The following is a 24,681-nucleotide window of genomic DNA, read 5'->3' as shown; positions in this document are numbered from 1 at the left end:
TCACGTGAAACTTCATTTTCTTTCTCGACTTGTATTTTTGATTTCCTACGTGGGAGAAAATTAGACATAAGGTAAATTTCCAGTGGGAAGCAAAATCACTGCCGTTTACTCACTGTAATAGCGTCATGAAATAATTGTAGTCATAGCTAAGTTGTCAGTTTTAAGTTAAAAGTTACTTTTTTTCTTGGTCATTAAATACATTTCATGCAGTCACGAAGATATGACTTCACAGTAATTAAAAAAGCCTGTTACATGTCGGTTTTTAAGAAGCGGTCCTTTGGGAAGTAATCTCCATAAATCAATGGTTGCTACAAATATTGACATGTTTAGTGTAACTCAAAGATTTGACGAGACAGTTTTTATCCTCTGGCCGCTCTTTAGCGTGCCTATTTGATTTTACCAAACGATCAAATGATTATCACATGTAAAATTATTCCGTGAAAAGTGTTCTGACTCATTCAACTGACCAACTAAAACACATGCTAAAATTAAAATGCAACATTTTTTTCCTTCATGACAAAATCACATTTTAATTCGTCTAGTTTTGAAATGTATTCAAAATGTACGGTATAAATGGGGACCAGTTGTTACACCCTACTCGTGTCTATTCTAGACAACAAGTTGGAAGTCTTAAAGTGCGTTGACAACTAATGAATGTAAGTAATATTTTGCGGGGCTTTCTGATACGTGCCTGCTCAATGGTTTTACACTGACACAGTCAGCGATTAGCAAGATTAAATGAAGAAGTAATTGGTACTAGTGTTTTATTCATGAGTCCTTTTCAATGACCTTGTTTGCGTCCTAGCTTGCTAATTGCGCAGTTGTAGTGGTTGTTAGGGGGTATTATGCCGAGGTAAAGAGCATTTAATCCCAAAAATAGTCGAGCGGACAGACAGGCTCGCACGACAGAAACGCCATCCAAAGGACTCTTGTAAGTACAACTCAAACCTTTGAAACAATCTCTCTGGGTGATGTTTTGCCTTAAAAGACAATTTAAGACGTAGATTATCTCTGTGGGGGACATTGAAACGAGTTTAAACTTTAGCTTTGAGATTGTAATTTTTGTTCATAGCTTTGTTTGTATCGAAATCTCATTTGAAGTTAACATACACTTTTGCGGCAGAAACAACCTACGTTTCGACACTCTGGGGTCAGATTTTTTTTCTTGAAAGTCAATTTAATAATTCCCGCTGTAATTTTTCCTTTCCGCTACTGAAACGCGACCCAACAATCATTAACAGCCAACTGAGAGAGGTAAATTTTTCCGGCAACAAAATCAATCATAGTTACAGATTTGCTATGAGCAGTACCTTAGCTGTTAATTGGCAACGCCATTTCAATTCCCAATCGTACTCTCTGGCAAATTTCGAATTCACCTCACCAGTCGAAAATTAAGCGACCTGCAGTTCAGGTGAATCGTGAAAGATTTTCAACAGTTTTGATTTAATCTGCACCTGAAACTATGGAATGAGATTACAAAGTGATTGAACTGTTCAAACGTTTAGCTTGCAGTGCCGAAATAAAAGTGAAAATTCAAAGCTGTCAGTGTGCAAAGCTAAAGAAGAAATATACGCTGTAATTTTCCAACAGGCCAGTAAATCGCGTCTTTGATCGAATCATACGATGGCATCAAAAATTATTTAACTCTAGAGAAACGTAAAATTGTGCGCGTTTGGCCGAGAAGTTTCTGATAAAATAAAATCGAGTAAGCGAAACATTGATTGTACAAATTATTACTGCTTCGTCATGTTTCAAAAGTACTCGCTTCTAACATTATTTATTCATGGCAACATAGAAATTTCGGGCAAATTCGGTGAAATCCACTGAACTAAACCTATACGATGTACAAAACTTCAATGGTCAAGTTCCCGGCAGTTTTGACTGATTTCGAAATGTACGCTAAGGTCATAAGATGAGAGTTGAATACCATGGCTTAGCCAATATGAGATTCTTATCGGAAAAATGATAATTAAACTTATTCACTGAAGTAGAAGTAAAATTACGCGGTTATTCCCCGACGACGTAATAGTAATTGTTTTATTTTCCGTCACCTAACCACTGATTAGAAAGGCAAAAAATGCAGTTTCCCGCGTTGTCGAATCAGTATAATTAAACAACTCCGCGAATTTTTTGATAGCGCGGAATCAAAGCAAATACTCGTCACTTTTTCGTCTACCAATAAGAATTAACGGGAAAAAATTGTCAGCAATTTGCAGCTTGCCTTTTCTTGTCTCCTTTGTCCTGAAAACTAAAATCTTTGCAGTTGCCAGATTAAAATGATAAGATCTTGAAAAAGGTGTAATTATATCAAACTGACACGAGAAAAGATGTGGAAACCCTTGATTTCTGTGCCCTTTTGTTTTTCTGACTTAAAGGGGTGCTAACGATGAAACAGATGTCGTTGCATTGCTAATTTATACTACATATTCAAAGCAAGAAAATAAAAGCAACCATACTTAAGATGAAACCCTAACTTCCACAAACGTTTTCTCGACTCAGCTCTGCATGAAAAATATTTTTCCAATATTCGCCCTACTCTGACAGATCGAAAGAATTCTTTTAGTGTGTGTTTTTTAGTTTCATCGGAAATTAAAATACCTCATGAATCTAATCTTTTCGCAGTCGGCATTGCATTTTAAATTTTAATTATCAACTTTTCAAGCCAAGCTCTTCAACCGACATTGTTTTTCAGTCTGAACCATTGAATTGCGAGCAAATGGGAAAAATGATCGACAACGCGGGCATTTATAACGGCGTACAGAGAGCTGTGTTTACTCGTTAAAAAAATGTTTTGAAAAACCGCCTAAAGGGCACTTTGCAAACAAAAAATCGATCAAATTCGCCAAGATGTTAACTAAAATTGCAGAGATAGGAGATGTGAAATTGTGTTCATTATAGAAGTTCTTATATTAGGGGTGGCAAAATTGCTTGAAAGGTTTGCCAATTTACGCTTTAGGTTGTTTGGGGTTTTAAGGAGTGCGTGGTGGAATTTTGCGGCTATAAATAGAGTTTGAGACCGTAAATATCAATAGTTTCGCTTTGTGACTTCCAAAAATATCAATAAAGTGTTCAAACAAAAAGTAATTATTTATTTGAATGTTAGGCAAATGGGTGAACTAGAAATAGTTACTTCATTTAAGCCTCAACAGTGATTGTCAGAATTCCGTATAATTAAAAAGCATTTGTCTAATCAGACTTATGATTTTACTACGTAAAAACTAGAATTCAACATGGAACGATTTCGGTTTCTTAATTCATGGTAATATCTATATTTGATTTTCATATCCTCGGAAGAAATATCGAATTTTAATCCTCGCCAAGCAAAAGTTAATTTGATTTCCGCGCAATTTTCGATTTAATTAATGATACGAGGTGTTAGTAATGAATATATATTTTGTGGTTTTGTTTGTTTGTTTCTTTGTTTTACTTGCGGCACCTCGTCACCGCTAGAAATGACTGGGACACTGGGACGAGTGAGCTACTTGCCTTTCGGAAAATCTACTAAACTAAACCATTCAACTTGCCCGGTTGAAAAGTTTCTATTCGTCTTAATGGGTAAGGGTTAAATTTTTTTCACTTTTCTTTCATTTTAGTCCGTTTCACGTCGAGTTAACGAGCTGTGCTATATATGGGTGGTGATATTCCTGTTTAAACGTGAACTGTTCCGATAGTATAACATGCATAATAGTTATGCAACGTTCTATCGTGGTATAACATGGAATATCCCACGAGTAACTTGTATTTTCTCGGTAGAGACACGAGCTTTTAGGCGACTGTGTATACCAAGAAAATACAAGTGGCAAGTGAGATAGTCTATGTTATTATCCACCTGCAGCGAATACCGTCCAAATATCAGTACAAATATACAGCGATATTGTACGGTTATTTGTACAGTAGAAAACCGTTTGCCGTACAGGTCGGCGCGCGCACGCAAAACTGTCACACTCCCCCTCTTTCATTGATAAATTTATTGACTACAGCAGTTGGATGATATATCTCTTATTATATGTTTTGGTGTGTAGTATCGCTTTTTATTTTTACTCGTTGTTTGTATTTTGACTCACCCTACGGGTTCGTCAAAATACGGCACAACTCGTACAAATATACAGCGATACTACACACCAAAACATCTAATAAGAGATTTATTTTATCACGAGAGAGCGCTGCATAACTATTTTATACCATGCCATAGAAAATACAGTGTACGTGGTCAACACAATCAAAGCGACAAACGCGCAGTGTATGATAGGAAGGTTGGATGTAATACCGTCGAATATACAACGGCTTTTCTCTATTCTGATTGGCTGTATTTTCTATGGCATGGTATAAAAATCATTATATCTCTCAGTTACTACGCGCGCTGTGATTGGTCAATTTAGTGGGGCCGTATTCTACAGTACGGCCCGCTAAAATTTGAAGCAGTTTTTGTTGCCAAATTTTTTCGTGATCCATCGGCAAGTGTTCTTAACTTTTATAGCAATTAAAAGTTTAAAACTTTCTTTTGCTTTAAATTGTATATTTTAATGTGCTAACGACTTAACAATGATTTAAAATTGACTCGTTTTGCTTTCTATTCGACGTGCGTCAGAAATTTCAAGCCGTTCCGCGTGAATAGAAATCGTTCCCGAACCCGTCAGACATACAGTAGAGATATAATAATGATCTTACTAACCTCGTATTCTCGGTCCGTACTCAGCCTGATCCGTACTGTTAGTTACGGATCCTCGTTGTTTTTCCCCTTCGATTAATGACCCAAGCTATAGAAGGAGAAAACAATCGGCCCGTAACTTACGGTACGGACCTCGACCTCGGTTAGAAAGAGGTATACACAACACAAGCTATTTGGTCGAGATCGTTAGTCAAGTTTGTGGCTTTGAAAGTCTTGATTTTTTTTTCGGAAAACTAGAGCTTGAAATAGCTTGTAAATCACTCGCCAAACGGCTCGTGATTTATAAACTTCTCTAGTGTTCTCCTAAGATTTCAGGTGGTATATTGCAGCGGTAAACCCATTAAAAGTGAGGCCTATTGCTTTTTGTAAAAGTACGGCTTTTAGCGCGTGCTTACCTACACGTTGTTATCACAGCAATGGAAATAACGCCCCGTCCATATTACGCATGAGGAATTTCAGAACGCAGCTTTATTTCTACAGTTTGGCTTGCCGTCCACCCTAATCCGCCATCAAGACGGAGCTTTTCGAAAACGCTCTTCAAACTGGAGGAATTTGAAAACCCCGGCTTCGCGCTTTTTTGTGTAGATGGAAAACATTTTGAAAACGGAGCTTTTCGAGAACGATGGAGTCACGATTATCATTTGATTTCCCTGTCCGAATTTTCATCAACCACAAATGCAAAATGAACGATGATTGTTGCGTTTTCGAATTTCTCCAGCGTAGTGTGGAGGGAAAACATTTGATGCGTTTTCAGAGTGAAACCTCCGTTTTCGAATTTCTTCGGGATAATGTGGACGGTGTCTAAAACTATTTTTTGTCGTATGTATACACCCAAAAGACACAGGCAGCAGCCAAGAGTATATTGCCTCACATAGAATACATGTCATGTTTTATGGTCATCACATATGTCATGAAATTTCAGGGCATGTGAGGGGTGACTTGCGTGGTAAGATCGCGCCGACCTCTTCTTCAATTTCCCAACTCGCTCTGTTTCACTAATAGTTCATCTCTTAGCGAATGAGTTGTAAGTTCTGAATAAGTTGGACACGTTTCGATTGCCAATCGCTATTCCTATTTCAAAGTACAGGTGTAAAAATAGTTACAAAGATGGGATACAGGTTATTTCACAAATCTATTCTGGAAACTTCGCTTTTAACAAATATATCCTTCTCAATTCCTGCACTGAATCACCCTCTTTAAGATGTGCCGAAGCGATCGAATACAGCCGAGTCAAAATTTATATCTTAGCTATCTATTGGAAAACAGCACTTCACCATAGTATTATTCCCTAATTACGAGATCCGCATCAAAATTTTTGTTTCTTTTAGCTAATCGAGGCATTGTGATTGTTGAAGTTCTTCAAATAGGATGACTTAGAAGTGACTTCTTGCTGACACACAGCAGTATTCTAGCAGGTGAAACGAAATGCCAGTTGGAGACCGTTTCAACAAAAGAATGCAGATGGGATATCTTTTAACACTTTTCATAGCTTTAACGAGCCACAGGAAGGCGTATCTTTCAATAGAAAACAAGATAGGAAAATATTGTATCCATCTTGCGTCAACGTTCAAATTCTCGTTGCAGCGCTTTCAAAACAGTCTGCATGCGAAGAAAAACAGGAAAGGTAAATTCAGCTTTTCTCTCACAATATATAATTCTAATAAGCGTTATTGTGCGTGTGTGTGATGTATTTAAAGTGAAGACTTTGATTCGGAAAGAAATGTAAAGTTTGCGAGAACTTCTTTGCCGCAGTCTAAAGGTTTGTTTTACTTACTTGAGCGTAATGTAACAAATTACTTCCTATACAAGAGATAACAGATAACAGACAACAGCTAACAGCGATTTGCTCCTAATGCTAAAAAAAATTACGAATACGTCATCTAAACCAAGACTGTGTCTTCATGGTTTCAAAACAAATAACACCGAGGTTGTTGAGTTATTGCGTATTGCATTAAGCTTGCGATATTTTCAAAATTGGTTTTCCCGTAAAACACTGTCTCAAAAGCGGGCCAAATTTTCATTTATCTGCATGATTGAGTTGCCTGTAATCTTTGCCCACCAAATTGCTACACAATACGGCGAGCAATTAATCAGCTTAAATCGTGTTCTCGGGTCCTTTCTCGCGACACCTGCGTTAAACTGAGCTTCAGAATTGCCTTCGTCCTACCACAGAGAAAGAAATTTTGGCCTATCGAGTAATTTTTTCTTGCAATTCAAAATGAAATGTTTTAGAATATAAGTGGAAATCGCATAATTCAAATCTAAGATTTAATTAATGACCTCCAAAGTGAACTCGTAACTAAACGATACAAACACTGAAAAACAAACGATCGCACAAACTTAACTGAGGAACACGCTGACAGACGTTCTAAAGTATTTCATTTCAAGCGTGGTTTGTGCTTTTAAGACCAGTAGATTTTGCCTGCCGTAGTTTACTTATCAAACCAGGTTTCATTTAGGCTCAGTTGTAACATAAGGATTAATATCGCGAAGGTGTCAAATCGCTAAGTTTGTGAAGAAATAAAAAACGCTTCGGTTTTAATTTGTGGTGCTAAATTCTGCAACTAGATATAGTCATAATTTGCTACCTAGGTGGATTTTGTCTTTCGAAGGTCTATTTAGTGAAATGATAAGAGGAACTCACGTATGAAGATAATTGCTTCTTGTCAATAGGGTTTGACTTTACGCGAAACATGAGCCTTTGCAAATTAGCCATGTATGGGTCTCTAATGTCCCAAGGAGAACTTCCTCTCTGAGCAAACAATTACATTATTAGGTGCTTGACTTTTTCACCGAAAATCAGCTGCTTACGAAAATCGCCATTTAAAATCACGCACGGACAATTAGGTTCCGTCCGCACTACGCCGGGGGAATTTGAAAAAGGTTTCACTCTAAAAACGCATCAAATGTTTTCCGTCCACACTACGCTGGAGAAATTTAAAAAAGCAACGATCTCTGCTCATTTTGGTTTTGCGTTTGAGGAAAACTTGGTCAGGAAAATCACATGATAATCTTGACACCATCGTTTTTTAAAAGCTACGTTTTCAAAATGTTTTCCGTCCACAAGAAAACGCCGGAAAAGGTGGCCTTTGTCAAAATGATTTCTCCGGTTTGAAAAACGTTTTCGTTAAGCTCCATTTCCGTGACGGATTAGTGTGGACGGTAGGCCTAACCGTAGAGATAAAGGTGCGTTTTCAAATTCTTCCGGCCTAGTGTGGGCAGAGCCTTAGTCAGAAATCTTTGATCTTTAATTTGCGAACCTACCAGCTCTGGTAGGCACGCAATAACTCAAATAATAGCGTGTAGAGATACGGTTTTTTCTGCGTATTTTCACTTCGTTTATCCCTTAACTTGTTCCTCTTCATCGATGCCGTTCTTAGCTCTCTAAATATTCCAAGCTAGCCCAGAAGCAAGGGAAGGCAAAATGACTTGGTGGTAAGAATATGGCACTGTGTCAATTCTCATTTATTGACCATCCCTCTCGTAAAATCTTTTCTAGCAAATGACCTTAGGGCATCTGATTAGACCCACCCTGACGCATGCGCTCCACATACAGCAACGCCTTCGGTTAGAGAAATCACATGATTATTGTCATAAAATCCTTTTGATTAAGCTCCGTTTTTAAAATGTTTTCTATCCACACTAAAACGCAGAGCCGGCGTTTTCAGATTTCTCCCGTTTCGAAGAGCTCTATTTTCGTGACGGATTAGAGTGGACGGTAGGCCTAAAGCTGCGTTTCCAAATTTCTCCGGCGTAGTGTGCGCCTTTATGACACGGAGTTTAAAAAGTGACCACAGGTAAAAACATTTTTAAGAGGGCGGGGTTTAGAAAAGAAAAGGGTGTGGTAAGAATTCACGAAAAAAAATCCACAAGCCAATAGTAAATACCGAAAGTGGAAAGGTAGACCACAGATATTTTGTTAACTTTTCTTCATCCTATGCCAGACTAAAATAACTGCGTAATAAATATAGCTTTCTGGTCATCGATGTTGATTTTGTTAAAACTTTGGTTTCTTCAATTTAATTTTGTTGTTTTCTACGGCAAAATTGATCCTAAAGAACGTCGAACACATTTATTATACTGTAAATAACACTCCATAGCGACTTCATGATTTAACTGCTAGTCGAGCACATTTCTTTTGTAGCATTTAAATATGTTTTTAATAGTCCTCTTAGCAAACCTGTTTTCCAGATATTATTTAAGGAAACATTACAGGATCAATTTCGTGTTTTTCTATTTAAGATGTTATTTTAATCCTTTTTAAGTGTGTGAGGCATCTTGAATAAATGTTAGGTTATGTTAATCGGATTTCCGAAAGAACCTGCGGTGAACTGTATTGATTACGACCCAAGCGAGTTTTACTGCATCAGCGGGTGTGGAAACCTTTCACTCTTAAGCTCGCCGTGGAACAAACTCAAATCAAGGAAGGAAAGATTTAACTTCTCCCATGCAATTAACGGCTTCAAAACAACTATATTGTATTGTGTTTTTGTGAAGCTTGTTAAACCACAGGCTGCCCAGGATAAGCCGATTAAATTGTTTGTATAAAAGCTAAATGCCAATTACACTTCTAGTCTACACCGCAAGGAAAACTAAGGAATTCAACCCTAAATGGAACCTGTTAATTCTAAACTATTTCGCTTTCGGACTATTTACTGCACTGGTAAACTCTGCTGGTTGCAATGCCCTTTGTCTACTTGCGACTTGCCGATGCCCTTTGTCTACTCTTTTTTTTTTTTTTTTTTTTTTTTTTTTTTTTCAGCACTGAGAAGGAATTTTCGAGGAGAGGAAAACTGAATTGGCAATTAATGTCATTAAATTAATTGCCAAAATAGAGAAGGAAAGTCATTTCAAAGCTCATAAATGTAAGCGAACCCATGGGCTGCACCCTGTAACGTTTTGCAGTGGCTAAAGACAAGAAAAAAAGTCTAAACATCGTGATTATGAGTCAAAACAAAATTCTCACCAGCAGAACTCCAAGCAGTGTGTTTAATATCTCCTACCTCCTTCGGCAGCTTAAATTTCCAGTTCAATCAATCGAAATACGCTGTAAGACTATTTGTAGAAAGCAATTTAGCTCTCTATTGAACTATCTAATTTTGCCTTCTAGTGTTTTAAAAATATAATAATAAAATTAAGGAAAGCTAGCCGCGACAACATCTGCTACGTCTGGGAGTTCGTCTGCTCTAGAAGTCAGTACTCCGAATCAAAGACATTAACGCGGACAAGTAAATCCATTAGTGTCAACAAGACTGATTGTTTTTTTAGTACCATGCCCATAATATTCCCTCTGCCAGCAGATTGCATGTATCTTTTTACTTAAACATCACTTCTGACAATTCGTGGTACATTAAGGCAATATCCATCAGTATAGTTGCTTTCGTGGCTTGATTGTTCACTGGTACAAATGGAGGGCACAGCGTTCCAACTCTGTCAAAGCCACGAGAACAGGGCGATATACAAATGAAGTAATGCTCTTTGGTTCTAGAATTCATTATCGTGCAATCCTTGTTGAATTGTGTGTTGTGGTTTTTATCATCATTACACTTCCATCAGAGAAAATTGATAGGCCAATTACAACATTATCTTGTGTCCGCTATTTTGATTGGCTGGAAAATGAAATAAAACAACAAAAAGCGCTATCAAAACAGTGAAATCGAAACAAGTAAATACAAATCATGTAAAATATTTTGTGCACCCGAAAGTTGACACCATCCTCAATAGCACAAACCAACTAATCAGACAAGTGAAAGATACTATTGTCCATGAGGGTAGCAGCTTGAAAGCACTTTCTGAGGGCCAAACATCTTTTCTTCATTTACAAGAAGAATTTAGCGCTTCAGGGTTTTTATATCATCCACAATCTGACAGTTATAGCTCAACTGTTACAGTAAGTTTGGTCACGTCCGTTGTGAATTCCAGTTGTGGGAGCGATACATAAGCTCATTTACTGACAACGTTCTACCCTCTTGTTTTAGATTACCATTTATAGCAATCACAGAGAGCCAAACAAGGAGCAATCAGTGACCAAAGAAGACAAAGCGCTTGACTTTTCAAGCCTCCAGTGCCACGAAGGAAACGCTAGCTTTAAGCGGGTTGGTGAAGTTATAAAGGAAAGAGTGATTGAGGTAGGAGGGTTTTTTCTGCCTTCACAACCTGAGGCTAAGTAGTTGACATTCAAACAGAGCAGCTTTCACTATTGACCTGTTAACAACATGGCTCATGACCGTGGGTTTGGTTTCATATAGATTCGCACAACAAAGTTCACCGTTAGGGGTACATCGACTTGTAACATACTTCGTCCCTTCAGACGTTCTCAAGGTTAAACAGAACGTTTACCAAAAAGCATCAAATTTTAAATCCTTAATCAAAACATCCCTTGGAAACTCAAAACGAGTGTCACCTTTTCTTAATACTCAGAACTGACCAGCCCACCATCGAAAACATTCCATTATAGCTTCGACTCAGGTAAAATTATCACTTTTGCACCTCTTAATTTCGCTAAGTGCGGTACTGAAAGTCATTAAATTATGTTTCCTTCGTTTTAGTCTTAAGTAATTCACAGAATTTTTTTGAGTGTCGCCATCCTCCCAGCGTATGTAATCGTTTTTCCATACGGCGCTGTAAAAGCTATTTAAGATCAAATTAATGATTTTAACATGTCGGTGGTTGGTGTACAACAATCGTATTCAGCGTGAAAAGATGGCCACCACAAATGAAAAATCAGCCAACGTCGATTTATTTTCTAGCTCAGTTTGTCAGACCGGTCACTTACAGAGAGATTAAGTTTAAAATGTTTCAGAAGTTGTCGAAAAAAATTTCCTTTATCTTTCGTGAAGAGAATATCGCTTTTCCGAAATGTAAAATTTCAGGCATCAAGCACTTCTCTCTTTTGTAAACACTTTGTTATCTCAGAACACTAATTGACCGCTCTTTTCCTAACTTGACTTCTGCCATTTAGGTTTTAAAAGGTTGGGAGCAGATTTTCTCCATCAACAAGAAAAAGAAAACCTGTAAAACCGACGGCGAAAGATTGTAGTTGTAGCTGGCGATTTTGCGGAGATATTTTCACCCTAATACCTTTTAAGTGTGGTTTCCGAATTAGATTAGCAAGGAATTTCGCGTAGTTACTGAAGGGTTCAAGAGGGTTTTCTGTTTGTGGAGATAGCCTTTGTGTCGAGCGCGGCGGCAGGACAGCGATAGTAACGTGTCTTTCGTAGTTAAAAGTGCTAAGCTGACAATAGGGAAATCTCATTAAATATGAAATCGCATTTATACCAAAAAGAAGTGCTAAATTGGCATGCGAACAACGACTTAAGGCCGTCCGGTCTCACGCCAAAGACAACCGCTGCTAAAAGAGACCTCAAAATTTGTTATCGAACCATAAAGCGGTACACAGCAAAATAAATACTGGCTTGTATAAAGTTATCTCTTCACTGGTATACAACTTTGAATTTACTATTTCCTAACATTAATCCTTTTATCATATGTTTCACGTCCCAGACACGGTCAACTGAAAGACAAGACTCAAATGATAAGGAAAGAAATTTGAGGCAAATCGTGCCAAACTGCCATGCGGTTTAAACCAATGCTGACAGATTAATAGGGAGGTTTCAAATATAGACTTCCAGCTCATGATTTGCACTTTTTTGCATGTGTAAAATCTTAGATTTCTATTTTTAACCACCACAGTGAATATTATAAGTGCCCCGCCTACAGCGACTATTTTCTTGCTAACATTTATTATGTAAAGCTGGATAACTACTATTTCCTCTACTTGACAGCAAGTAACAAGCTATATTCGTTTTTCTAAACATTTGAGCTAGTTTAATGCAAACGATTTTACTCGAATGGACTACATACTAAAAGTCACCGACCAAAGTCTTCGGAAATGTGAAATCCTGTAAATTGGCTGAGCAGCTGTAACATAATTGATATCGTTGACGTACATCAAATCTAATTACTGCATTCTTGGAGTATTCGCTGTATCTTGAAATCTTCTTTTAAAAATCGCCCAGCAAAAAACAAACGCTTATAACGGATTGTCTGAGCATAAGAACAGAATTGTCAGCATCGTATCGATGTTTCAGTCAACAATTGATGATATTTGCCGGCGAATTGAGGTCATTAACGCGCTCCTCTTCGCTTCCGACAGGACCGGAATTTCATCACAGATAGCAATGAAACTCTAGTCTACCATCTAAGTAAAACACATGTAGTCCATATGCAGATACGACCTGGCTGCAAACACGATTCAGCTCTCTATTTTACACGTACACTCACTTAAACGTGCACATATGCACGGTATTAAGACAATACTCCAAAAGCAACGATTAAAAAGTAGTTAGAAGGCTACAAAAGATAGTTAGCGAAGGACGGTCCACGGTCCAGTCCTAAAGTCCAGTCCTAAAGTCCAGTCCAGCTAATTTGTGGCCGGTAAATACAGAAGCCGGTTTGCATTCATTTGGAGGTTTAAAGAATGACAACCTTTAAAATGTAAATATATTCTACATGGTGATTGCTGATAATGTGTATAAAATCGACCTAAGGTTTACAAATAAAACTGACCAAAATACACCTCGTTTCCATGTGAAAACGGGTGCGTGATGTCAAAAAGATATCGTGCGGTCAAATCCTCAGAGCTGTTGTATAATCTTATCATGGAGTTTATAAGTCGGATTTTCCATCTCGTTGACAAAACGACAGACTTGTTGTTAATGAGCCATGGATTAAATCACGAACACTGTTTGTTGCCAACACGCCCCAACTCAATGGTAATGCTCAATTTCGTCGTTTTGTTGAAACCCCAGAAAGGTTATCAGTTGAGAAAAAAATTCTGTGCGAGTGGGTGTGATTTCTGTTACCTATCCGCCTTCCAGTAGTGATTTTCTTTCGTGCGCTCTTGCACGAGATGCCTTTCGTCAAAGTCGCACGAAAAAAAAAAAAAAACAAACAAACAATCACCTTGCACAGTTGCACGTTTTCAGTCACCAACTTAACAGTTAACAGTTCAAGCACATCCTCGACCCAGGGCATCGTCGAATCAGTCACGGTACAAGATTTCTACCGCAATCTTTTGACTGTAGAATTTTCCCTGTTCTTGCTTTGATTGATCAGTTGACCTCTGATTTTCAAGATCAAACCCTGCTTCCGAAGTTATTGCTAACTTTTCTTTCAATCCCTCCCACGGACAGCCATTGTTTCGGTTAGTTCTAGGCGTTCCAACAGAGAAAGGCAATTTCGCAGAGATGTTGGAATGTTGGGTAAACACACCGTGAACCCTATAGCACTTGTAGCTAACGAGATTTCGTGGTAAGCTTTGCGGCATACACTGATACAGTAAGCCCGGTGAATGATCCGCCGGATTCGGAAATTAAATAGTTCTTTTTAGAATGCCATAAATATATTCTGCTCTGTGCTAAGAAAGCAGGCGGACAAATTTACTGCCTCTCCTGATAAATATCCAAGTTGTCCAACTCTTTTGACAGGTACAGTTCTCTGTACCGGAATCTCTTGAAAGTTAATCAAACACGGTATAAAAAAAATTATGCTTCATATATATTATCCAGTGACGATTATTTAACAATTATTTGTTCGAGCTTCAAGTCTTTTTTCCACGAAGAACGCAGAACCGAGCTGATCTACCTCGTCTGGCAATTCAGGTGTATCACTAGTATGTTTGACATTTCCATCAACAACGCCTAAATGATTTGACTGTTCATCTCGTGTGAGGTTCACTCGCGATAATCGTGCAAGCATTTCTACCGGTGTAAGGTATAAAAATGTTTCTCAAGTTTCCCAATGTCGATTTACCTCAATAACAGTTGCAATGCAAGAAGTGGAGAGGTCACCGTGTCCTTGAGGCTATTCGATTGTTTATTATATACAGATGACGTCGGTATTTTGAAATTTCGTCCTCGGTCTCGCTTCCATAGTTTGCTAATTTGCAGAGAATCCACACTTTCAGAAGTTGAACAACAAAGAAGCTTATCAATGAATCACCAAGTCAATGCCTACCGTCTATTTGAACGTTGAAAGACTACACGCTGGCAAAAAAATGCGAGACTCCACCTTCGTTTGAGAAACAGAAGGTCTGACAGCGGAATTAGACTATAGGCTATTATGCGTTGAGTTTGTTCCGTCAAGCTGAGAGGATCAATATTTGGTCTGTTTGGTGCAATTAAGCTATCACACCAGTCTCTGGCGCTAAGTAAGCGATTGAAACCTCGAAGAAACATCGGGCCAGTAGTTTCTTTAAGGTAAGAATTTCCAAATTGTGTTTCATCTTTGCAAGACCTCGTCTTGTCTAATTCATTCTCTAACGATGCAGTGTATTTGTTTAAGTGTCAACAAAAACACACAACTTGTTCATAGCGGGAATTGAAATCCTCTTGTCGCCGGATTAAGCTTGTTTATAAAGTTCTCCAAGTTTGCCGTGAGTGGAAATCAAAAATGGTGTTAAACTTTCCAAGAAGAGTTAGGTCAAGGGACTGTTTACAATGTATCATAGCTACTGAGCAGAAACCATGTGTACCTTCCAGTTTGGATCTGAACATAAAAACATCCCAAAGAAAGTCCTATAAAGTAGAAGTCAAACATGGAATTTTTTTATATATGAAAATTTTCAATTAACTTTCATTTAAGTTACTTAAGAATTAATTTTTAAATTTAATTTGTAGATGCGCTTCTGGGCTTGGCTTTTTAGGCACGAGTCATTTATGGTATGTAAACTTTTAACTGAAGTCTGTTTGAACGACGAACTTTTCCAGATGTGTTGAGAATAAGTTCCATATGCAAGGCGTTCTGTGTTGCACTGCTGGCAGTCTTTAAGTCCTCCGGAAATTAGTATATTTCCTAATGGAGTTAAAATTGAATGGCCTAAGGCGATAATGTTTGATTCATGTTTCGTTGTTAAACTAAATACTATAATTCGAGTTGGCAGTGGGTTTTGTAAGAATTTAAGACTGACCTAGGTTTGATTTTATCTTCGTTAGAGACATTTTGTCTCTAACCAAAAGAATATTAAACAATGGTTGCATTTTGTGCAAGAGAAAATATAGCTGACTTTGTTATTTGGTTGAATCCATGCTCTATTAACGATGTCGTACCGCTGAGAAACTGGCCAGCGTCTAAAAATATAACTTTTTAAATGCAGTTTTATTCTCTGTTCACGTGCTGAGAACTGGTTGATCCAAAATAAATTTTAACTGAAATAGATTAATTTATTCGAGGGATTACGCTAATCAGGTATCTTTTGTACTATTTTAAACAACTACTAGCCGGCTCGATGCAATGTTTCAGAAGTTTGGGAGGTACTTTTATTACTGACCCCTGTCGCCAATTTCTTCTTCTAAAAGGGTTGCAAGTAAACTGGTTAACTGACAGACACAAAGACAAGTTCATAAACATTACTAATTTAAGATGAGACTGACAAACTAACAAACAAACTAACATTCAAATTTACCAAAGTTAGACTGAAGTGGAACGCAAAAGATGAAATGATGCCTTCTTTTCACATTCTCCGAATAACACAACTGAAAACTTTTCGTTTACATGATGACTGTATTTCACGAGCCGTTAGATGCCACGACGTCATTTTACAGCGAATTAATGTGTTTTGAATAGATTTGGCCAAGTTTTTTTCTTTGTATTTCTCAAAAACTGTTGAAGTCACGTGCTTAGATGCACGTGCATACATGGACTATTCTGCGAATTCATCACTGATTCAAGTGATTAAAATCTATTTTCGAAATAATAAATATTTCTTGATTTAATATTTGTGAATTTCTTCAAATGTTATCAATCTTCATCTATGCAAAGGCTTCAACGTTAGAAGGTAGTGTCAGTGCTAGTTAAAACGAGTTTTAAGAAATTTGTTTTGGACGTTTTAATGTGCACTCATCTATGCCTTTTTAGAATAAAAAATACTAGCGTTTTTTTTTATCAAGAATGGTATTCTCTTACTGGCTACGCTACTGACTATCTTTTCCGTGAAAGATAGTGAGTAGCCTAGCAGTGTGCGCTTGTTAACAAAATGGCGGCCGCTTCTTTACCTTTTCGAAATGTCTGTGAAGAGGATTTAGATAAAGGGTTGAACGACTAGAAGATTTGTATCAAAACAATTAGATTAGTCGCTCTCGATTTCTATCGCGTGATGGTTGAATGGATAGAAATCTCGAGCTCATAATCTAAATTGGTATAAATAACAAAGTGACAGGGATCGGGAAAGGTTTGGCTGAATGCCTGTTCGCTCCGAATTTGTTGCATGCCAGCCCCATATAACTTTGACGGAAAGGCGATGACTCTCCTCTGTTTTCGTTGTTAGGAAGTTTTTAATTGTAAATGCTTTCCTTCCCCAACTATACAAGGTTGTTTCTATCTTAGCTCGATGGAACAGTATCTACTCAGTGGCCACATTTGGACATGTGCCTTATCAAGCATGGGCGTGCTTTTATCGAGTTTTTAAAGGACGCTTACGTCAGTGATCTTTGATCGCGTGGAATTATTGGTTGTGCTATCTGACATGACCATTATGTGTTCATTTGCAAGCGGATCAAACCCATTTTCACTCGAAAGATTGGCGGAACCATAGATCGTTACGAAACAACGACAAATGGCAACTCGGAAAGTAAATGGTTAATTAAAAAGATATTTCAGAAAATACCCAAAATAGCGCAACCAGGTCCTTTTAAGACCCCTCATATATGGTGATCTGAAAAAAATAATAATTGTGACTAGGATTAAGAAAATCCCTGCTGCAAAGTCTTGATAAATATCAGTTCTCTTTGGTTGATACGTGCACATGACTTGTACAAGACTTATTTCTTAATTTGAGGACTTGCTGCTACCTTCATGAATTACTTGTGTAGGGAGTATGAAGGAGCAGTGAATAGGTGGTACGCATGCGTCAAATTGAAAAACTCTGGTAGACGTTTCTAAAGCTTAGAACAGAACATTGTGTTCTGGAAACAAAAAAAACGCTTAAAACTAACATGAATTTGCTGTCACTTAATATTTCATCTTGTTGCAGGAGAATTTGGTGCACAAATCAAAGTACTTTAACGTACGTTTAGCACCGTTTAGCACCGTTTAGCACCGTTTAGCACCATGATCTATCCGCATACTTAGATGGTGTGAATTCGAATATTAGAGATATAGATCATGGAAAATGGCATAGTTCAAATATCACCGAGACATAATTTCGTAAGATGAAAGGAGATTTAGATAAAGCTAATATAGTTAAATACAGGTCATCCTATAAATAGAGTATTAGCATAACAGTCTTAAGTGGAGGGTTGTAATCGTTTCCAAGCATACAAGCTGTTCATTTAATCTTGTTTAGGCAGGGTTTGCCGGTGTGTCATTTTAATCCTATAATCCTCTACGATGATCAGCGATGATATACTATTAATTTGATAGAATTTGTAGTAATCATTAAGGCGAATTAGCCAATAATTGTTGCTCGGAGCATTCTGGCGTATTCGTTTGTGAACTATATCTTTTATCTAAACAGACTCTATAATTGTCAGAATGGCTCATGCTTTGTTAATGGACCGATAAGTGTTTATAACGTTCCGGTTGACCATATACCACTTAACAGCATTCCCTATTGGTATTTATACCTTAATTAACACTTACACTAGTATTTTGTAGGCAGATATGGCCTTGGAATAGAATGTCATCCCAAACTATTATCACTTGCAAAATGGAACTAGAACAGTGTGCAAAATGGAACTAGAAATGTTTTGAGTTTTAATATCCATCACCATAGTGTTTTGCCAGTTTCGTGACTTCACTTAATTAGAATTTCTATTTTAAAACACTCTTATGTATGCCCTCTTATGGAATTGTTATCTTGAATGGCACCCTTGCATGGGTAAATTTATGCTCAGTAGCTACCCACCTACCGTTCTGTTTTGTTCAGTATCTGCCCACCTACTGTGCTGTTTTGTTACTCTTATACGTCTAAAATAATAACTGCCGCTATGAACAAAAAGTGAGGAAATGGACGTTTATTCACTATTGTGGTTATAGCAGGACAGGAGGTCTGCAGAGACAAAAATAAATCTTATCCAAAGTTTATATAGTGGAAACGTTGAAGTATTTCATGGAGTGTTTGATAAAATTGAGGACAGTGCCACATATTCGTTGATGAAACGGTCGTATCGTTGTTACATCGAGGTCTAAATTGTGGAGTGACTGTCCAAAAGTCAGGGGCCAAACAGGAAACGGCAGCTTAGGACTAACTTCATAAACAAGTTTTAATTCGGAGGAGACATGTTTGAAGAAGGGGATAATAATAGAATTCATGCAGACGTTGTTTCAGAATCGCACTACGGGGGTTGTCAGTAAACTCGTTCAAGTTTGCCAACTGATGTTTAAATCTCAAATAAACTGCATATTGGGAGAAACCCAGCACCAATTTAATAGCCCAAAGAACCGCATTTCGGTGACGTATTGTACAGAATTAGATTTAGTATACCTGCAAACTAATTATTTCGCGAAAGGCCACCGATTTCCCCCCTGACTTCAGATGAGAACTCGTTTTCCCAAAAAACGTGCGGATTTGGGTGCCGTTTCAAATCATTGGGCACCGTTCCAATTGAGAGGCTACTCGAAAATACAGCTTCTTAGAAAGAGTGTTCCACCCTTCAACCATTTGTTTGTTCATCCCGACAATCATGCATCTTTGAACATAACTTGCAATGTTTATCCATTTTTCCTTTTTCTGTGGATCTTTTTGGCAAATGAGAACGTGCTCTTTTAAAATCTATTACAAAAACTTGATATTGCACAAAAACGTCATGCCATTAAAACGGAAACTCCATTTAACGAATTTTCCCTTTGTCATAATATTCAGCTATGTTCATCAAACGTGATACGTAAGAAACAATTTCAAAGGAAAGAATACTGATGGTGTAAATTGTGCCAGATGAAGCAGCCAGAAAAGGGGCAATTCAGTACTGGGTGTCAGCCAATTTATAGGCAGGTAGCAGTCACGATGGACATTTTTCATGACAAACCTTTTTGAGAATTTTAACGCAAGACGAGCTGACGGCATCCTTGTGGTTGATTTAGATACTGAAGGAAACTGAAACGCCATTGAATTGGACCGCCCCGAGGTTAAATCGACGCAAGTTACTAATTTGTGGTCTTGGTGTAATGATCCATGCCAACAACGCGTCGCCGACCCTCTGCGTGTGCTACATGCATAAAATACTATTGGAATTACGTGCTTTCTCATAACATTCCTGTACTTATCATGATGCAAGACAAGAACTTTTTTAGACAAAGGAAAGCTTAGTTTGCCCATAGGTAATACAAAACGAGGTTAGGTTAACCCGCTCAGCACTGGTCCAATTTCAATTTGGTGTTTTCGCAGCATTGCAAAAGAAATTATTGTTGTAACTGTGCCTGAAGTATAGGCAATAAACTATATGTAGTCCACTGTGTATTTTCCGACCCTGCCGGTACCATCCGCCAACTGCAGAGGAGACTAGAGGCCCTTTAGTAATACTTCTAGTCAGAACGAGAGCATAAAAATGTTTATTAATATTGTTTAAAAATAGTTCAATTCTTTCCCGGACGCGAGGTGAACGAAGTTTACCACAACAAATCAAAGACCCTGTAGCATTCTTACCCCTCTGCCACAGCATTTCAAAAGAGCAACGACGAAAAGACATTACAAAATACATGACAGTAATTGATAGCCTTTAAACTGGATTCAGTTGGGAGGACGAAGAACATTTACGATCATTATATTTGCACGAAGGTGAAACATGTGAGAAGTATTAGTAGACAAATTTATTTCGTGTCTAGGTATTCAGCATTCACGTCGGTGAGTTTTATTGTGTAGTACAGATCAGCTTTCACTGGCAATACTATTTGATTCTCTCTGCCATTTGTGTAATTGACAAACGATCTTGGAAAAGAGCAAAAACGATCTCTGAAACTTCATCAGGTTGGAACAGTGTACCGAGTAGATATGTCTAGTTGTTTCTTCTAAGACCAAAGACCTGTTATCCAGATGATAGTCATCTATACTCCATTACGGTTGATGCGTGTTTAAGATCGTGCTATGAACATCAGTTTTTAATTGACAATTGCTGTTTCCGTTTCTTCTAGACATCAACAACAGCGTAACACAGCAGGAACAACCGAGCAGAATCGCACACCAACCTAGGTCAATATCTTCGTTCGTCATGAACGCAAGCAATAGCAGTTTGAACACTTCAACAGATGGCGGACCAGCTCCTGGACCCGCACCATACCCAATGAATAGCCTTTCCCACAAGGTCATATCCTCAATAGCAATTCTGATTCTAATCATCCTGACGCTATTCGGCAATGGTCTGGTCATCGCCGCTTTCTACGCGTTCAAACGAATCCGAAAGAGTGTCACAAACTGGTTTATACTCAGCTTAGCCATCAGTGATATGATGGTGGCGTTTATCACTGAACCAATCTGGCTGGCTGGCGAGATCACAACGTGGATGTATCCACCCGAGATCAACGCCACAACGTTTTCCTTGGTCTGGACCATGATCGACATCGTTTGCGCTATTTCATCCATCTCTAATCTGATGTTTATCTCCATTGATCGCTTTTTTGCTATCAAACATCCATTGATACATCACACCAAGATGACAACTGGCAAATGCAAGTGGATTATCCTGCTCTCGTGGCTGCATGCTGTGGGCACTTCGTGCCTCTTCCTGATTGAAAAGCCGTGGAAGTACCTGGTAATCTTCGTATTTGCCTTTCTAATCCCACTCGTGGTGATATTATTTTGTTACGGCGGAATCCTTCACGTGGTGGTGACAAGATCACGCCTCACACACCGTCATGGGCGACGCCTTGCCGCCGAATACAAGACGGCTAAGAGTTTAGGTGTGGTGACTGGCGCCTTTGTCATTTGCTGGCTTCCTTTCTTCCTGACTTCACTGGCGTATCAGTATTGTGATTCTTGCCAGAGGGACATCATGAGCATTCCAGCTATAACCTCGGCTGTAAAATGGCTGCACTATCTAAACAGTTGTCTAAATCCTATAATTTACGCCTTTCTCAATCCTACATTTAAACTGGCCTTCAGGAATCTTATCAGGAGAATGTGCGGTAAAGGGTCTTTAAATTCCCCAGACACTGAGGCGTCTTCGATGTCTTTCACCTACCGGCGAAAAGACACTTACACATCTGTAAGAGAAAACAGCTTTAAGAGTAAACCCGAAAATATACCAAACGGCAGTGCACCTTGTCATAGGAGTCCTCTTTTGAAACAAGAGGATTCGAAGATTAATGGAACCGTCGTGCACGACTCAATTAGCGACGATGGAAGCGTCGAGAGAGGTATTGAAACGCCTGAAGAAAAAAACTGTAGCAGTGACCACTTCTGTCCTATAACGCCTCCCCCATCCTACGAAGACTGCTATCAGTTACAAAACTCTAATAACATTGATTCATTACAAAGCGGTGACAGCGAGGTGCCAAAAATAGAAACAGGTGATTGTAACGAAGGCATGCAAGGGGCATACCCCCGTCAGTATGAAAGGACTGTGTCATTTTTGGACGAGGTCGAAATATGCGGTGAAAAGCCATCGGTCGAGATGAAAGACGATCTCTCCACGTTAGAGGGACATTTCTCCACCTATCATGATGAGGAGAAGAATCAAACTTTCTTACTCGTTGATGGAGTGACAATTCCTGAAGGCGAAATTCGGACTTCTGACGTTTGAAACGAGAACATGGCCAAAACCATGCATTCCCATTGATGTGTAGAATGGTTCCCCAAGGAATCCGAAAACGAGATGTCACATCGATGTAACTACAGTTGTCCGTCTTTACGATTCATACGAAATGAGTATGATACAGAGATACTTTGATACAGAGGCACATACTCCAAATAGCAAGATAATTCCCAATGAATGCGTTCTTTTATCAGACGTACACCCGATGAGCGCAAGTAATGGCTCGAAACTTTTGTCGCAGGAGATATTCTGTAACTTGAACGCCAGGTACTCCAATCAGTTTAAAGGAGCTACGTCACGGTGTGCGCATCTTGAAAAGTTCAGCCAGCGTTTTTCAAGTTCGTCGTTTGTAATCTATGTTACTCTTCTCCATCCTTAACCATCCTTGTTCCTTTATGGTTTTTTATTATTTCTTCGGTGTTTTTCTATCTTGGTAAACTACCATTTTTAGGTTTTTTTTCAATTTTAAGATGGTTTTGTACGTGATCAAAATAACTCAAAATTCTGCTGACTGAGCTCCTTTAAAGTGCTTTTGTCATAATGTATTGTGCTACTTTTGAGGCCACGTACCAAACATTCAAATAGGAAGAAATCTCTAAACGTAAACGAAAAAATTATATAAAGTAGAATAAGTGCGAAAAAGTAATATTGAACTGAAAAGCAGCAGTGTACGCGTTTCCTTTGGCATAATATAAGAAGATACTGGAATACACCAGGGCCGGGTTGTTCAAAACCCGACTAAGCTATCCCAGGAATAGCTAGAATTTTGATTTCAGCTTTGTAACTTTGCCAAGAGGTTTTCTGTTTATATTGTTTTCCCTTCAGTTTTGAGTTTGAATAATCTCAAACTATACAAAACATAAACAGTGAAAAACCATTTTTATGCTGAAAAAAATTAAAACTTTGGTTATCTTTTCATTCTGGGTTAGCGTTAATCGGCTTTCGAACAACCCGGCCTTGGCCTTTATAATCAACGCCATTACGACTTCATTCAGTACAGCGCGCCTGCGTGTAAAGTAAATAGCGGACGTCCACACATGGGCCACCACTTCCTACAGATTGCGATGCGATTGCATATGCGATTGCATGCCAAATGAAGTCCAGACTTTGAATATAATTTAATCAATGGAAAATTTGTCTAGTTCAGCGAATGATAACCCTGTAGACTAACGCATTATGTCTACCCTGCTTGAGTCAGGACCTCCAGATAATCCCCTGAAGGGTTCGCCAATCACGCGGGTTTCCTCGACGAAGCTCATGCCGCGGTCAGATCCGACGTTTATAAGGCATTTAGGAGCTGATTCCTGGGAGTAATTTGCCGATAGTTTGACACGTTCGACCTGTTTCTTTGAGATATAATTGGTGGCTTTTAATATGTCTCGTTTAGTCGTGGAAACAAGTGCTATTTTTATTATCGATTATACTTTGCATTGAGCGGATAGTTTTCTTTAAGGATGTTGCTATGTTACCATATGGCGTCTATGAGACACGCCTGCAGGAAATCATGGTAGCTGTATTCATCAAAACAAATATCCAAGTCCAGTCCAAGATGATGAATGCAACTTCCATGATTCCCTGCAGACAAGTCGCGTAGAGGGAATTGGTCATTTGGTTCCACGCTGTTGAGGCAATAATCGATCGGGGTAATTGTGTATCGTTTTAACAGAACGATCAGAAATTCGGATACTATTGGAGTATTTCAACAAAGTTTTGGAAACTAGAGTCTGTTACCCAACTGTGAAAAGCAGAAATTTGGAGAGACGGGATTTGTAACGCTAACTAACTAGTTCAAAAGAAGCTGTTATCTTAATATCCTTATTATTATTAACTGGTAGCTGAAATCAGCTGCCATTTAAGAATCAAAGAGTCGCTATTAATTACCATATCTGCTTTAATTACAATAGATGGTAAAATAAAGTGTACCATCCTAGCCTAAAAATAGTGATATAACACGTGTAACTTAACTGATTTTATTATTATTGTTGATGGTAGACGAAGCTGGGCTTTGTACTTATAGCAACGGTGTTCATTTGAGCTCATTCAATAAATACGCTTGTTTTCGACTGGCAGGGAAGAAATCCGTTTGTTTTAAGAAACTATTCCACTTATACGATATTCGGAAATTTTAAATCTTTTGGACTTGTAAACTGGTAAAAACGTTCTACAACTGTGAGATTCACTACTATTAATCTTTCAAGCTTTTCAGTCATATGTAGACAATGCAACGGTATACATCATTCTATCATTAAAGATGCATTTCTCAATTCT

At 38.3% G+C, this 24,681-nt stretch overlaps 1 protein-coding gene across 2 annotated transcripts; it reads left to right on the top strand.

The window, feature by feature from the left end:
- The first annotated feature begins 10,384 nt into the window (after window positions 1-10,384).
- LOC110052329 (histamine H2 receptor-like) lies at window positions 10,385-24,681 on the top strand. 2 transcript variants are annotated; one of them, XM_020758448.2, is made up of 3 exons: window positions 10,385-10,559; window positions 10,648-10,797; window positions 20,795-24,681. In XM_020758448.2, exon 3 carries the CDS (start codon window positions 20,872-20,874, stop codon window positions 22,399-22,401), a length of 1,530 nt encoding a protein of 509 aa, XP_020614107.1. In that variant the 5' UTR covers window positions 10,385-10,559; window positions 10,648-10,797; window positions 20,795-20,871; the 3' UTR covers window positions 22,402-24,681. The 2 variants fall into 2 exon arrangements, with proteins under 2 accessions (XP_020614107.1, XP_089141581.1); XM_089285455.1 differs by lacking the exons at window positions 10,385-10,559; window positions 10,648-10,797 and adding an exon at window positions 14,502-14,928.

The sequence above is a fragment of the Orbicella faveolata genome, unplaced genomic scaffold (assembly GCF_042242905.1).
Source record: "Orbicella faveolata isolate gen_17 unplaced genomic scaffold, um_ofav_v1 contig_1, whole genome shotgun sequence".
Classification (NCBI taxonomy): Eukaryota; Metazoa; Cnidaria; class Anthozoa; order Scleractinia; family Merulinidae; genus Orbicella; species Orbicella faveolata.
This window is presented reverse-complemented; position numbering and strand designations above follow the sequence as displayed.

Bases quoted from the DNA above. Each gene is read 5' to 3' on its own strand.
- LOC110052329 (XM_020758448.2), top strand. From the start codon at position 20,872: ATGAACGCAAGCAATAGCAGTTTGAACACTTCAACAGATGGCGGACCA.